Below are 15,153 nucleotides of genomic sequence, written 5' to 3'. Positions count from 1 at the left end.
CAAATGTGGCTAGATGGTAAATAGTTACATTCATAAAAACACAATCAAAAATATATACAAAATACAAATTCAATCAGGACCATAAAGAAAATTGCTGTAAAGATAAAAAATAGAAGATTAAACATACATATTTTACAACCAATAAATTTTTTTAAAAATCTATAAAGCCAATCAATGAATATACTACAAACTTACTTCAGAAGAAAAATAACCAGGCACAGGGTAAATATGCACATACAACCTTTTTAGTGCAATCACTAGCCCAGTAGTTATAAAATCAACCTAAGGAATAAAATGAAAATCAGTATATCAAGCAATTTAAAAGCCAAAAGTGCATAATAATAGTAATAATTGTAAAATAGTTACCTATGGTCCACAAATAACCTTCTTAGATTGTGTTGCCACAATGTTCACAAGTAAAAAGCAGTGTGGATAAGTTTAAAATGCTAGAGCTTTATAATAAGGTAATCTGGTCATGTGATTGCACCTTACACATAGAGTATACCATTAAGGGATAAAGAAACAGTACAGATTTATACATAATAGAACAGTCCATATATATAAAAAATACATGCTATACCAACAAGATTATATTGCACACCAGTCAACATGCTCATTCAGGCCATATGGGGTTGCAGTCTTAAGAGTATGTATCCAATATAATTCTCTTTTTTTCAGCTGTTGGATCATCTGTTGGTGGCTGCTTGGCCGAACATACTCGAGAGCAAAGAAGGCAAAATCCTGCCCCGGCAGGAAGAATGCACCCTTGACAGAGCACTTTAAGATGGCAGGACATAGTGATAAGGATTTTGCCCGGGAGGGGCAGACAGTTTTGGGAACATGAACGTAGTGCTTTCCAGGGATCATGCGAGGAAAGGCGGTCCCTCAGGTATATAGCGCCCTGACATAAAGGACTTTAAAGGTAAGAACCAGCACCTTGAAGTGAATTTGGTATGCTATGGGCAGCCAGGGCAGTGCTTTTAATGCAGGCTAAATCTGTTCCCATGTGGGGAGGCCCAACAACAGCCTAGTCGCCGCATTCTGCACCAGCTGCAGGTACCAGTTTCAATCCCCGGCATCTCCAAATAAAAGGATTGGGTAGGAGGTGATATGAAAGACCTCAGCCTGAGACCTTGGAGAGCTGCTGCCAGTTTGAGTAGACAATATTGACTTCGATGGACCAAGGGTCTGATTAAATATAAAGCAGCTTCACGTGTTCATGTGACTTGTTCCTCACTATGGAACACCTGCTGGTAGTCTGGTGTTACTCTGGGCCCTAGCTCTCTTGGTCAGAGACCAATAAGGACATAGCTCTGCCTCCCCTTTTTCCTGTCACATGATTGTGATGTCACATGCTTGTAGATTTGTGGGTTCCATGCTGCTATCTAAAAGTAGGTCCAACATCTGGAAAGGGTAAAGACCCTTGTGCTAACCTTTGGGCAACAGCAACCTTAAATGGCTTTCTTCTATAGAAGAAAATCTGTGCTCCCCCCCCCCACAGGCCACAGCCATGCAGGATACTCTGTTTTTTTTATAAGCTTGTTACTATAAGCACTTTTAAGAATCATAGTTTATTATTTCATTGATGTCCTGCCAAGAGTTTCTGCTCAGATACTCTCCATACTTTGCTCTCCCTGCCTTTCCCTCTCTCTCTCTTTTCAAAACAATACAGCAACGCAGGTGTGCAAATGGGCTTAAGACTTGGTGCATGCCAGAATTCTGTGCCTACCTGATTTTGCCCCCAGATAAAGCTCCCCCCCCCACCAGTGAAGCAGAGCGCATTGTGGGCCTCCTTGAATTTTCTAGATAACATAGAAGCCTGCAGCACTGAACCGTCAACAAGTATGCCTTGATGTTTGCTTATACCTATATTCTTCTCTCTGCCTTGATGTTTGCTTATACTACAGCCTTTTTTTAAAAAATCCGTTTTGTGACTCACAGCTAAATAAATGGCCATCCAGTGTGGAAATAAAGGAAAGGTTGGGGCGGATGTTCTTTGACTCCCAGCCTCGGCCCCCAAAATGCACACAGAGAAAACTAGGGTTACCCTTACTGGTATTTACAATAACTCCATACAGTGAAGAAAAACAATACTTTGCCAAGGATCTCTGGAGTTCTTCATATTGTATGCATTACCTCAGAAATATAGAGACTTTGTGTTTTATTAACAAGTATTGTACGCATGGATAACATTCCTCTTCTTGTTTATTAGATGTTGTTGAAAGATACTGTATACAACTAACAAGTAATACAGGATGTAAAAATATATAAAACTCAATAAAAATGCTAGACTCTCTTGAAGTTGGAAGAGCTGACAAAGGTCAAATCTGTGGGCTGGAAGGTTGTTGGTCTAATCACTCAGCAGTTACCATGGTGTCTGAAACAACAAACAGAAACTTTGTTTGCGATAACAGAATTGGTCTGAGACATTCCCATGGCAAATTCCTGTCTGATCTTTCTCTCCAAGAAATGAAACAAGTTTGTTTGCGCTAGAATAGTCATCAAATTCAGCTTAAGTTGGCCCACGCAGTTGCTGACCTGTCAAACTCTATGCAACCTGAAATCTATTTGTTGCGGCCTGCCAAGTATTTGTATAGTGGCCAACTGACCTGCAGAACCGGTAGGCAAAGCTTTTTATAACATGGAATTAAATAGTATTGCCGGCTAGTATTTGCATATGAAGTTGCGGTTAAAGACAGAAGAGAAAATGCCAGTAAAAAAAAAGCTTTACCCCCATTTTACAGTCCCAGGCCAGTAGCAAAAACACAACCCTTACCAAGTCCGGTTGCCAGGTCTCCCTGGCCACCATCAGGAGATAGGGTTGCAAGATAGCTGGGAAACTCCTGGAGATTTGGAGTTGGAGCCTGGGGAGAACAGGGACCTCAGTGGGGTACAATACCATAGAGTCCACCCTCCAAAGCACCCTTTTTCTCCATGGGAACTGGTTGCTGTAGTCAGGAGATGAGCTGTAATTCTGGGGGAACCCCAGGTCCCACCTGGAGGCTGGCATCTTTATTTTAGTGGGTCAGCCATCATCCATAGTTGATGCATTCCACTTGGTGGATCACGAGTTATGTGACCTGAAACAATGCATTTGGGCAGTCCTGCCCAAGCAAACATCTGCCAAATTTTTAAGGAAATAGAAATATCCTGACAATCCAGAGGTGATACTGATCGGGAAGGCTGATGCTTTGGAGGGATAGAATCCACTTGTGGTGGATGGAATGGAGTTGGCATGTTAAGAGCTTGGGGGTGCTCATGGAACCAGCCTTTCTGTTTGGAAAACAAGTTGGTGTGATGGCCAAGAGTGCCCTCTATCTGCTGTGTTTGGCTAGCCACTTGTTCCTTTCTTAGGTACAGCCAATCTGACCCTGCTAATCCATGCCTTTGTTATCCTCATGGTTGGATTACTGTGAATCACTCTATTTGGGTCTGCCCTTGGAGACAACTCTGAATCTCTAACTGGTTCATGATGTGGCAGTCTGATTATTCTCAGGAGTTAGCTGATGGAAACACATTTTGCCTATTTAAAGCAACTATATTGGCTGCTAATTTGTTTCTGAACCTGAGTTCAGTTCAAGATTATGACTTTTAAAGCCCTTCACAGCTGGAAAACACACATATCTGAGGAACTGCCTCCCCCCATATCTCCATGGACACCAATTACAGTCTCCTGGTTTCCACTTTATAGTTAATCTCTTGCTTAACATGGTCCGCTTGGCATCTACCAGAGCTTGGCATCTACCAGAGCTTGTTCTCTATAGTGGCTCCCACCTTGTGAAACGGGCTCCCTGAGGGAGTGAGAGGGCCATAGGCTCATCATGAGTAAACTTCTGCTTTCATCCCCATTCCTCCACCCTTGAGAAACTGAGGAGCAGGAGAAAACAATGGCTGGAAAATTGCCTTTATAGTGACAGTCTAGGAATTTCCCCATGTGTCTATGTTCTTTACCACAGAGATTGAAGGTTTACTGGATTTTGTTTATAAGAAAGCCAGTTTTGGTGTAGTGGTTAAGTGGTTGACTCCTCCACATGAAGCCAGCTGGGTGACCTTGGGTCAGTCACAGTTCTCTCAGAACTCTCTCAGCTCCACCTACCTCACAGGGTGTCTGTTGCGGGGAGAGGAAGTGAAGGAGATTATAAGCCATTCTGAGGCGCCTTCGGGTAGAAAAAGTGAGGTATAAAAACCAACTATACTATATATAATTTTTTTTTGGAATTGTAAGCCACATTGAGGGGTATATTTTGATAAACAGCAAGATTGAGAACGTTTCTTAAAACAGGGCACTTGCAGGGTAGGGACAGTGGGCTGGAGGAAGGATTACCTAACCCCTCTTGAATTTGCTAACTTTCTCCTCAGAACAACTGTTTTGCACTCAGCCTAGTTTACCTCCAATTTTGGAGTCCATCTGGGATAAAATTATGAAGATGAGAATTCGGTAGAGACAATAGATGGGCATGAGAATAGCTGAATACACGCCACTTTCGGTTTCCCCTCTGCAAGGTTTCCATCCATTCCCATTAATGCCACAAGAGGAAACCTCGTCCCTCTCAGGCCGTCTCATTTGCCCATGACTTGCCTAAAACAAAGGAAGCCATTTGAGCACATACCAGTGCTGAGGACACTCATTTGCATCCTGAGAGCAGAATGTAGGCTATAATCCCTAAGTTTTTACTTGATGCTGTGCTCCAAATGTAATTTACTAAATACAGTTCATAGATATTGTGGTTTTTATTTTGCAAATGGGAAATCTGGAATGCACCGCTGGGACATTAGTCCCAGAAAGGCTCTGTCCTGCAAGGCGGAACAGCAGACATGGAAATAACCTTGACTAGCTGCCCCGACTGCTGCTTTTGTTGGGTACAAAGCGTTCCATTGTTCAGCTTGGCTACCTGATAGTTGGTACAAGGCAATTGACAGTGTCTGGAATACGGATGAACAGATCTCCTGGGCTGCATACCTTAATTTCCCCGAAATGTCACTCTGAGCTGCATTCCACTCCTCCTTAGTTCCAGTTTAACCCGGAAAAAAATTCTAAAATTAATTTTAGGATTGAATCATGCACAGTGAGCTGCAGGTATCAGTTTGTTCCATGCACTGTTTATTTATTTACTTTCCCCCCTTTCTTCCCAGTAAGGGCCGGAAGCAGCGTATGCCATTCTCCTCTCCCCCATTGTATCCTCTCGACAACCCTGAGAGGTAGGTCAGGCTGAGAGTGGGTGACTGGTCCAGGGTCACCCAGCAGGCTTCCAGAGAAGAGTGGGGATTCCAGCCTGGGCTTCCCAAATCCTAGTGTGACATGCTAACCACTATGTAGGGATGCCAGCCCCCTGGGGATCCCCTGGAATTACAATTCATCTCCAGAATACAGAGATCAGTTCTCCTGGAGAAAATTGATGTTCTGGAGGGTGGACTCTGTGGCATTGTACCCCACTGAGATCCAGGTTCCATTCCCAATTCTCCAGGAATTTCCCAACCTGGAGCTGGCAACCCTACCCCCCATCGCCTGCTTATGCCAGGGGGGATGTGGCACCCCTACACCACACTGGTATTTTGCTTTCCTGTGCTTCACATAATTGCATTGATAAAAACCATGTGGTGTTTTGCAGATGCACATGTGCTCTTGTGCATTAATAAATCTTTGTGCAAAAATAATGTTTTTTTAAAGTACCCGAGGGTACACTTTTATTGTTTTTTTACATTATATACTACAAACATACATACAAACAACACCCAACTACCCCCAACAACATATAACATATAACAAGAGACTTTTATCCCTTCTTCTGCTTATTAAATTTCTAAATTCATTATCTATTTTACTAAGCTTATCTCTTCTGCGTTCTCAAATTACTACATTTATCTATCAGTTGCGTTTACATTATACCAATCATAGAATCTCTTCCAAGTTTTTTTAAAAGTCCATTCTGTGCCGGCTCCCATCTCAAGTGTCAGTTTGTCATTTTCTGCCGTTTCGAATAGTTTGTTTACGTACTCTTGTTTTGTTGGTATTTCCATTATTTTCCAATATTTGGCATATAGTGCAAAAATAATGTTGATGTGATCAAACATACAATCACATCAATGATGGTGTTTTGTTTTGCAGTGTGTTATCAATACACCCTGACCTGGATAGCCCAGGCTAACCTGATCTCATCAGTGCTCAGAAGCTAAGCAGGTTCTGCCCCAGTTAATAGTTGGATGGGAGACCTCCAGGGAAGTCCAGGGTCACTATACAAAGGCAGACAATGGCAAACCACCTCTTAATGTCTCCTGCCTTGAAACCCCCCTGGGTATTCCATAGGTCAGCTCTGACTTGATGGATAGATAGATGATAGACAGACAGACAGACAGACAGACAGACAGACAGACAGACAGACATTGGAGGCTCAGTTCAAATGTGACTAGGTGGATATGGGCAAGTCAAAACCACACATTGGCTGGAGAAACTGGCTTTCAGACACAACACAAAACCATGGTTAGTTGTGAAACCAGGATTCAGTTCGTAGGTGATCAGTCGAATCCTGCTTTGCCTCAACGAATGCCCATTGGATCCCCATTGTTCCTTCCTCTGCTTCCCCCTGTAGCAACCTGTCTGGTATCTTAGTTTTGAATGCAGCAAGTGTAGCACCAGGGAACAAGCCAGGAGGATTCAGCCAGGATCTCTAAATGTATATGTTATTCCAGACCACAGCTATGGCTAACTGATAAACCAACTTAAAACCATGGTTTCAGATCCCAGTTTGATATACTAGGGCCCCGGTCACACAGAGAATTAGGTACGCGGAGTGGACAGATTAAGGGCGGATCAAACCGGCATGATCAGACACCAACATCTGGCAAGCGTTGCGCACCGCTCCTAACCCGTTGCATCCAGCCGAAAATGCAGATCGAAAAGGTGGTATGGAAAATGGAGTACCTACCGGAAGATCCGCAGCAACGACGGCCATGGGATTGCAGACCATAGCATCCTGCAGCCGTCTGTGACCCATGCACGTGCACTAACGCGGGACCGCCGTGTTGCCTCGCTGGGACTACGCCATTGCCTCCCCAGTGTAATTGGGTGCCGACCGAGGGAGAACAGAGCTGCGGGGGAGCGTAAGATTGCGCTCCCGTGCTTCTTTTAGCTCCGCATCTAATATGCCTCCCTTCCCCGACAGATTTTCCCGCTCGTGTGACAGGGGCCACTGATATACAACCTTGTTACCTGGTTGTTCTGCTCACCCTAGGCTGCACTGGTAGCTGGAGAAGGGAGCTTTGACTCACAGAAGCTAATACCCTGGAAATCTTGTTGGTCTTTAAGGTGCTAGCAGACTTGAATCTTGCTCTTCTGCTTGTGTATGTAAAACTGCTGTCAAGTCGCAGTCTCCTCATGGTGACCCCATAGAGTTTTCATGGCAAGAGATGTTCAGAAGCGGTTTGCCATTGCCTGCTTCTACATAGTAGCCCTGGACTTCCTTGGTGGTCTCCCATCCAAATACTAACCAGGGCTGACCCTGCTTAGCTTCCAAGATCTGACCGGATTGAGCTGGGTTGGGCCATCTTCTGCTTATTCCCTAACAATTATGCATAGGATGATAGCCTTAGTGTGATTCTTGTAAGTGAGATGAATCCTTCCCAGAGCCTTTAAAGCAGCACACTATCAGCAGTGCATACCATGGCAAAAGTCAACTGTGGGGAGTGCATAACACATTTCAGCATGCCTTTCCACTCCCTTCAACAGAGTTCCTTCAGTTTCATTAACTGAACTGTGCCTCCTTTCTTTTTTGTTGCTGTTGCTTGCCATGGGAGGTGACCAGCACCTTTTCTTGATTCATATATAAGCAAGAAGAAATTTTAAAAGGAGGGGAGATATCTTAAGGCTATAAAAAATATACTCACTGCACACCTACAAAAGGGAGGTGAAAGGCTGCCAGGGAAAGCGCAAGGTGCAGGGAGTGGAGCGATAGTGTTACCGTGGCTGTGTGTGTGTGTGTGTTCCCCCCCCTTCTTCTATGCTCTGCGCTCAGCAGGTTGAATGCGGTGGGACGGCTGCCAGACACACCCAGTCCTTGCAGGCAGTAAAATGATCCCTCTGCCCCCAAGCCAAGCCCAGCTCTTTCTAACGGATAAAAGGAGAGGAAGTGCTGGTTTGCAGGTTTAGAGGGACTCTCTCTCTTTAACACCACCAAGCTGCGTTCCATACCTTCCCTCCCTCCCTCCCTTCTACATCTTCAAAAAATAACCCTGCTTGGATAGCCATGGCGCAAGTCAGTTACAGCTCCCGCTCAGCAGCTGGCCCCGGGGGGTATAGCCAGGTCCGAGTCAGCACTGTCTCTTCATCTCGCGGCGTCGGAGGGGGCTCCAGCTTTAGGAAACCTGGTGGCTTTGGCAGCTCCAGCCTCTACAGCTTTGGCTCTGGGGGCAAGAAGATCTCCACCGGTGGTGGAGGAAGCTTCTACGGTGGCCTGTCCTCGAGTGCTCGCTTGGGCGGTGGTTATGGAGGTGGTTATGGAGGTGGTTTTGGAGGAGGCTATGGAGGAGGCTATGGCGGTGGGCTTCAGTCTCCAGGGATTCAAGAGGTCACCATCAACCAGAGCCTCCTGGCCCCTCTTAACTTGGAGATAGACCCAACCATCCAGAAGGTACGCAAGGAGGAGAAGGAGCAGATTAAGACCCTCAACAATAAATTTGCTTCCTTCATTGACAAGGTAAGAGGCACGATCAACTTATCCGATACTTGTCTAACATCATCAAAATAGTCCATAGGAGTCTCTCCTTGGGCCCTCAGCCAGTTGCAGTGACACGGCGAGAGGCTTGATATTTCTCTGCTGGAAACAGCCAGTCACTCAAGGCTTTGCATATGTTTCAGGATGGCATCTGGGCCTTCATTCTCACAAACCCCTCCGTAGGCTCAGAATGTATTGGCCAATGCAATCTAGTCATTACTGGCTGAGGGATCTTCCCTATTCATTGCCTGATTAACTGAGGCCTTGTCAGCATCAGAACGTCTAGTCCAATATGCCAGCTCCTGAACTCAACTTATAAAGAGGTAGCATCTTCCAGATATGTTAACACCTCAGTTTATTCCCTCATGGTGTCAAGAAGGTGGCCACTGTACCACATACTGAAAGGAGAGGAATCCACTTTTCAGTATCTTCATCCTTTCTTAAGCTTCTGAACCCACTTCGGGAGCTAAGACAGTCGCTGTGGTTTCTATAATCATTCCTGATTCCTAGGCATGTTATAAGTTGAAACTGGCCTGCTTTTAAATAACTGTACCTGCAATTGCAGCTGTTTACCTGTAGCCCATTCCACCTGCTTCTATCTCTTGAACAGGCTCCTTGGGTTTCTCATATGCTTTCAAGTATCTTTTTTTTTTTATCCTGCCCTTCCTTCATTTTATCCTCCAAACAAGCCTGTGAGGTTAGACTCAGAGAGCGTGACTGTCCCAAGATCCCTTAGTGAGCTGGATGGCTAATGGAGGATTCTATGAAGATAGTTTCAGAAGGGAGCCAGATTGGTCTGCCGTAGAAGAGCTAGATTAGAGTCCAGTAACACCTTAGAGACCAACAAAATGGGGGGGGGGGTAGGAGCTTTATAGAGGTATACTTTTTCAGGGTATGAGATCCCCAAGTCCTTCTATGCCAGGCTGAAGGCAGGAGGGGTGTGGCAAAGAAAGGAGTTGGGATGGAGAGGTGCAATGCAAAATGTAACCAGCTTGATTAGAGCAGGGGGCAGAAAATTAGGGGCAGACATTTAGCATCCGTAGCGAGATGCTGTGGGGAGGGAAGGCAGCAGGGTATAGCCTGTTCTTGGCAGACCTTGGAAGCTAAGTAGGGTCAGTACTTGGAAGGGAGACCTCCAAGGAAGGCTCTGCAGAGGAAGGCGATGACAAACCACCTCTGCTTAGCCACTTTCCTTGAAAGCCCCTTGCTGGGGTCGCCATTAGTCAGCTGCAACTTGATGGCACTTGACACACACAGTGAGATGCTACAGCCTGCTGCCTCTGATTCAGGTCTTAACCTGCTGCATCTCACAATCAAGACTTCCTCTTTTACAGTACAATTTGCTATTAATTACACAGGAGGAGCTGAAGGGGTTTTTTTTCCTTCACAAACTGACCTGTGTGCAAAAGTTGGTTCAACGTGCAACCTGTGAAATCGCACATGTGTAAAAAAAAAGATTGATAATTCTTGATATTCACATTCCCCCACACACCCAGATTGTTGACTTCATCTCATTTAGTGTCCGTTTAGACAGGATAAAGCCCCTGACCAGCCATGAAATTAAATGGGCCACCTAGGCTGGCTCCCTGTCCTCTCCTGCCTTGGGTTGTTGCAGAAAACACTTTGCAGTAAACACTTTGCAGTGAACCTGAGCTGTTAGGGTAGGGCCCAAATGATCTGCAGTCAAAAGGAGTTTTGTCTGTTTGCAAAATAGGTCTCTGCATCCAGACTTCAGTTGTTCACTCCCTGATCTGTGTTTGCATCTGACTCTCCTGGCAATAAAGTCAATGGAAGCTTGTCTGTGTGATATAAAATGCTGAGTTTGAACCTAGTTCTATCCAGGGAGCTCTGTCTCTTGAGCTCCCTTCCCCTGAAACACTGCAAGCCTGGAGTGAATCTGCCTCCTCTCCCTCCAGCAACGCCCCCCCCCCCAGGTATAATTCCTCAGATGCTTCATGGGCTTACATTTTCCACCGGATCAAGTTCTGAAAGTGGCCAGTCATGCGGGCTCTCAATTTTCTCCTTTGTCCGTGGCATTTAAGGTTGCGTTGGAAGAATGACAGGCACTTGAACATTTGCCTGCGGGCTTTCTCCCCCACCCCCCCCAGGTCCGATTCCTGGAGCAGCAAAACAAAATGCTGGAGACCAAATGGAGCCTCCTGCAGGATCAGAAGACCACCCGAAGCAACATGGCTCCCATTTTCGAATCCTATATCGGTAACCTGCGGCGGCAGCTTGACGGCCTGGTGAATGACAAGGGACGCCTGGAGGGAGAGCTGAAGAACATGCAGGATCTCGTGGAGGATTTCAAGAACAAGTAATGTGCTTCTAACGGTTTTCGCAAAGCTCGGGAGGCTGGCAGGGCATCTTTGCACAATGTATAGGGTGGATTCCTGCTCTGGGAGAACTTCAGCCTGATGCTCGTCGTGTGTGTGAGTAAAGCGCTGGAGGATCACAACCGACTTAAGGTGACTCCAGAAAAGGGCTTTCAAGGCAAGTGAGAAGCAGAGATGGTTGGCCATCGCCTTCCTCTGCAGAGCCTTCCTTGGTGGGCTCCCATCCAAGTACTGACCCTACTTATCTTCCAGGATCTGACGAGAACAGGCTGTACCCTGCTGCCTTCCCTCCCCACAGCATCTCACTTCAGACCTTAAATTTCTGCCCCTAATTTTCTGCCCCCTGCTCTAATCAAGCTGGTTATTGGGCTACGCCCATGCTGCTTTCCCTCCTTCCTTCCCAGCCTGATGCTTACTGGGGAGACGTCCCACAGCCAGTAATAATTAGCATTTGTAGAGCACTTCCAGTGTCCAAATGACTGAATTCAGTAGTGCCCTGACCTGGATGGCCCAGGCTGGCCCGATCTCATCAGACCTCAACAGCTGAGCAGGGTCGGCCCTGGTTGGTACTCGGATGGGAGACCACCCAAAAACCCTCAGGGTCGCTATGCAGAGGCAGGCAGGTGCAAACTGCCTCTGAACATCTCTCGCTTTGAAAACCCTATGGGCTTGCCATAAACTGGGTACAACTTGACAGCACTCTACACACACACACACAATGTTTACAGAGACAGGCCAGCAGCAAGTCTTGTAATGAAGGCAACTGAAAAAGTGTGAACTGGCAGGAGTTGCTGACAGCCGTATCCCATGATTGTCTGCTTTGCACTTTACTTTCGGTCTACAAGGAAGGCTGGGCAAGGACTGTGAAAAAGCTTTTTGAAAACTAGCTCCAGGTCTAGCTGAATTTTAGCAAGGCATTTGCTACGCGTGGGGAATTGTTGTATGAACAGGGAAAGGGGTGTGTGTTAAGTTCATGAATTGACCAATGAGTAATGATTTGCTCAAAGGAAAGAATACAGGGGTAGGGGGGTTGTTAAAGATTTTTGATGCAAGGAATAAGCACTAGAGATCTTCCGGGATTGGTCAGAGTGGGGTGAGGTGGGGGGCTGTTAAGTTCATGAATTGACCAATGAGTAATGATTTGCTCAAAGGAAAGAATACAGGGGTGGGGGGTTGTTAAAGATTTTTGATGCAAGGAATAAGCACTAGAGATCTTCCGGGATTGGTCAGAGTGGGGTGAGGCTTGGTGGGAGAGAGAGAGAGAACTCTTTTGTTCTGTATTTTTGCAGCTGATCTCAGGGGTGGTCATCAGAAGGTGCAAAGAAAACACTGATTGTGGTCTGTTCATAAATATGAGTGGATGTGATTACACTCTAGAACTGTAGCGAGGGGGGTGAAGCATAACAGAGAAAAGGGTTTTATTTTGGCTCAAGAAAGTGCAACTGCAAAGAGCAAAACATTATATAGTGTCAAATTTGGGTTAGAAGTAGAAAGAGGGTTCAAAACATTTAGAAATAGCAATTTGATGGCCGTGCAGCAACTGTGCATAATTTTTGGCTGTATACGTTCTGAGAGCTGAAGTCCTCCAGTCTAGACTTTATCTGATTCAGACATGCTGAACAGGTGCACGGCATAGTCCTTTCTGCACAATGTGACTTCAGATTGCTAGTGGCATTGGAGGGATGGCATATTATTCTGTTTCTGTACATGTAGAATGGTATTGCCGAGGAGCTTAGATAAACCCCTTCTTGCTAGCCTGTGACCGGAGAAGAGAGAGTTTCAGCAGGCTGCAGACAGGGTTTTAAAAACAGCCTTACCTGCCAAGTATTCCCTAAAATATATGACAAGTAGAGGTGTAACAGTTTTAAGGCTGGAAAGCTGATCATCTCTGCTCTAGCACACTTCTATAAATACTTAGAAGACTATTGAGTGATTTCTGACGACTCAGTTGCAGTCAATGGAGTGGGAGGGAGAAGATATTGTTTGTGTTACGCTTCCTTGCAAAAGCTGTTGATTCAGTTGCATGAGCCTTCCAGAACTGTGATCATTGCAAGCACCTGTCAGCTGTGTAGATGCCATCCATTTGTGATGTTGTGACCCAGATACATCTGGGTTGCCAGTCTCTAGATGGGTACTGGAGGACTTCCAAACTTAACAGGGATCAGCTTCCCTGGAGAAAATGGCAACTTCAGTGGACATCCTATGGGGTAAACAGGGTAGCCAGTCCCCCCCCCCCCGGCCACCAGCAGGGGGGTAGGGTTGCCAGATCCAGGTTAAGAAACTCCTGGAGATTTGGGGATGGAGCCTGGGGAGGACAGGGAACTTGGTGGGGCACAATACCATAGAGTCCACCCTCCAAACTGTCCATTTTCTTCAGGGAAACTCATCTCTGAGGTCTGGAGAATTCCAGGGAATCCCCAGCTCCCACCTGGATGCTGGCATCCCTAGGCTTTGAGAAATGGAAGTCCCTCTCCAGGCACCTCCCTCAAATCTCCAGGAACAGTGTTGCTTCTAAGCTGTGTGTGTGAGCAGCCGCTCATTAACACAGGAGGCCCTGCTCAGCAGCAATCTGGAGCCACACAGGGTTTCACACTGCCCATTGCCCATATTAAAATTACAGCAGTTATATTCTGCTCAGGATGTAAACTGCTCCACTCAGTGTGGGGGGGAATTAGAGGGAACATTGGTCATGAGCTGGCAACCCTAGATCCATCCGATGTGTGTAGTGGACCGATGGGCCTCGCCATTAGATACAGGTCCAGTAAATGGATGTTTGGTTCCCTTCGAGACCAAATTATTGATTACAGTTGTATACCACCCTTCCTGTAGGGCAGCATGCACAGTCCTTCTCTTCCCTTAACCCTCGCTATAACCTGGTGACGTGCGTTATACTGTGAGGCGGTCACTGGCCTAAAGTTACTCAGTAAGCTTCGCGGGCATGTGAATTCAGGTGTCCTTCGGACAGGAGCCCCCAATCTTGTTTATCCTGGGGAGGCTTCCAGAAAACTGAGGTAACTGAGTGAGTGCCACCACACAATGGCTGCCGCAGGGGCTTGGCCTGTCACAAAATACTGGTAGGTTCTAAGCCAAACTCCCTCCTGTAATAGAGGCAGCTGTTCCCAAGTGGGTGCTCCCTGAAGACTGAAAGGTCTCTAGCATTGTTCTGAAACATCTCCTGCTTCAATGAACTGGAAGAAAGCCATGACTTGTGCTTTGGTTGGGAGAGCTTTGGGCATCTCAGTGGGCACCGTGCCCCCCCGGGCACCAGCCTGGGACTCACCGCCCCAGGGCAAGTCTGGAACTTAGTCTAGTACACTCCACTGGTGCTACAGCCCTGGTGCGGAGATCTTGCTAATTCACATTGACTATGCACCACCAGCAACAACTTACAGTTTCCTGCTGTTATGCATTTTTTTCCTGTACACCTTCCACAATGTTCTGCAAACCTTTAAGACAGGGTTGCCAGCTCTGGGTCGGGAAATTCCTGGAGATCTGTGGATGGAACCTGGGAAGGGAACTCAGTGGGGTATAATACTATACAGTCCACCCAATGATGCTGCGATTTTCTCCCGGGGAACTGATCTCTGCAGTCTGGAGCTCAGCTGCAATTCTGGGAGACCTGCAGGCCCCACCTGGAGGCTTTAAGAAACGATGTGCACACATTTCCCTGCCATTGAGAAGCACTCATTGTGCAATCAAGTCAAAGAACAAAGTGTTAATATGTAAAAGGTTACTCTTTTCCCTCATTTCTTGGCAAAGGATTGCAGGGGCCAGGGAGAGAGAGGTAAAGCAACGTATCTATCCATAGTCACGAAAGAGCACACCTTCTCCTATTAAAAAGGGCTCCATGGAAACCAGGGGAGCAAAGGTCGGCAGTTGATCCTGTACAAAAGGCCCCTCTGTTTTCTTTCAGAAACTCCAATGGGGGATCAGCTCTTCACCTGTTCCCCTCACTCTGCCACACCCTCAGTGTTGAAAAAATATATGAGTTGGCAAGCCAGCACAGACAGGAACCAAAAGCAAACAAAGCTGATAAGCCCCCGGGGCGTGTCCCCTGAGAGGAGAAAAGTCAATTGCCTGTAATGTTTCTGCAACTGTAGCCAAGGGTA

General features: G+C 46.3%; 1 protein-coding gene across 1 annotated transcript in view; it reads left to right on the top strand.

Moving 5' to 3' along the window:
• Positions 1 to 8,133: 8,133 nt before the first annotated feature.
• Positions 8,134 to 15,153, top strand: part of LOC107116752 (keratin, type II cytoskeletal cochleal-like) — a 34,572-nt gene continuing 27,552 nt past the window's right edge. Inside the window, exons 1-2 of the mRNA XM_015418743.1 lie at positions 8,134 to 8,690; positions 10,817 to 11,025. Coding sequence (XP_015274229.1) covers positions 8,241 to 8,690; positions 10,817 to 11,025 — 659 coding nt within the window. The 5' untranslated portion in view covers positions 8,134 to 8,240. The remainder of the gene's footprint in view (positions 8,691 to 10,816; positions 11,026 to 15,153) is intronic.

Source organism: Gekko japonicus, unplaced genomic scaffold (assembly GCF_001447785.1).
Source record: "Gekko japonicus isolate JY-2015 unplaced genomic scaffold, Gekko_japonicus_V1.1 scaffold823, whole genome shotgun sequence".
NCBI lineage: Eukaryota > Metazoa > Chordata > Lepidosauria > Squamata > Gekkonidae > Gekko > Gekko japonicus.
The sequence above is the reverse complement of the archived record's forward strand: the minus strand, read 5'-3'. Positions and strand labels throughout refer to the sequence as shown.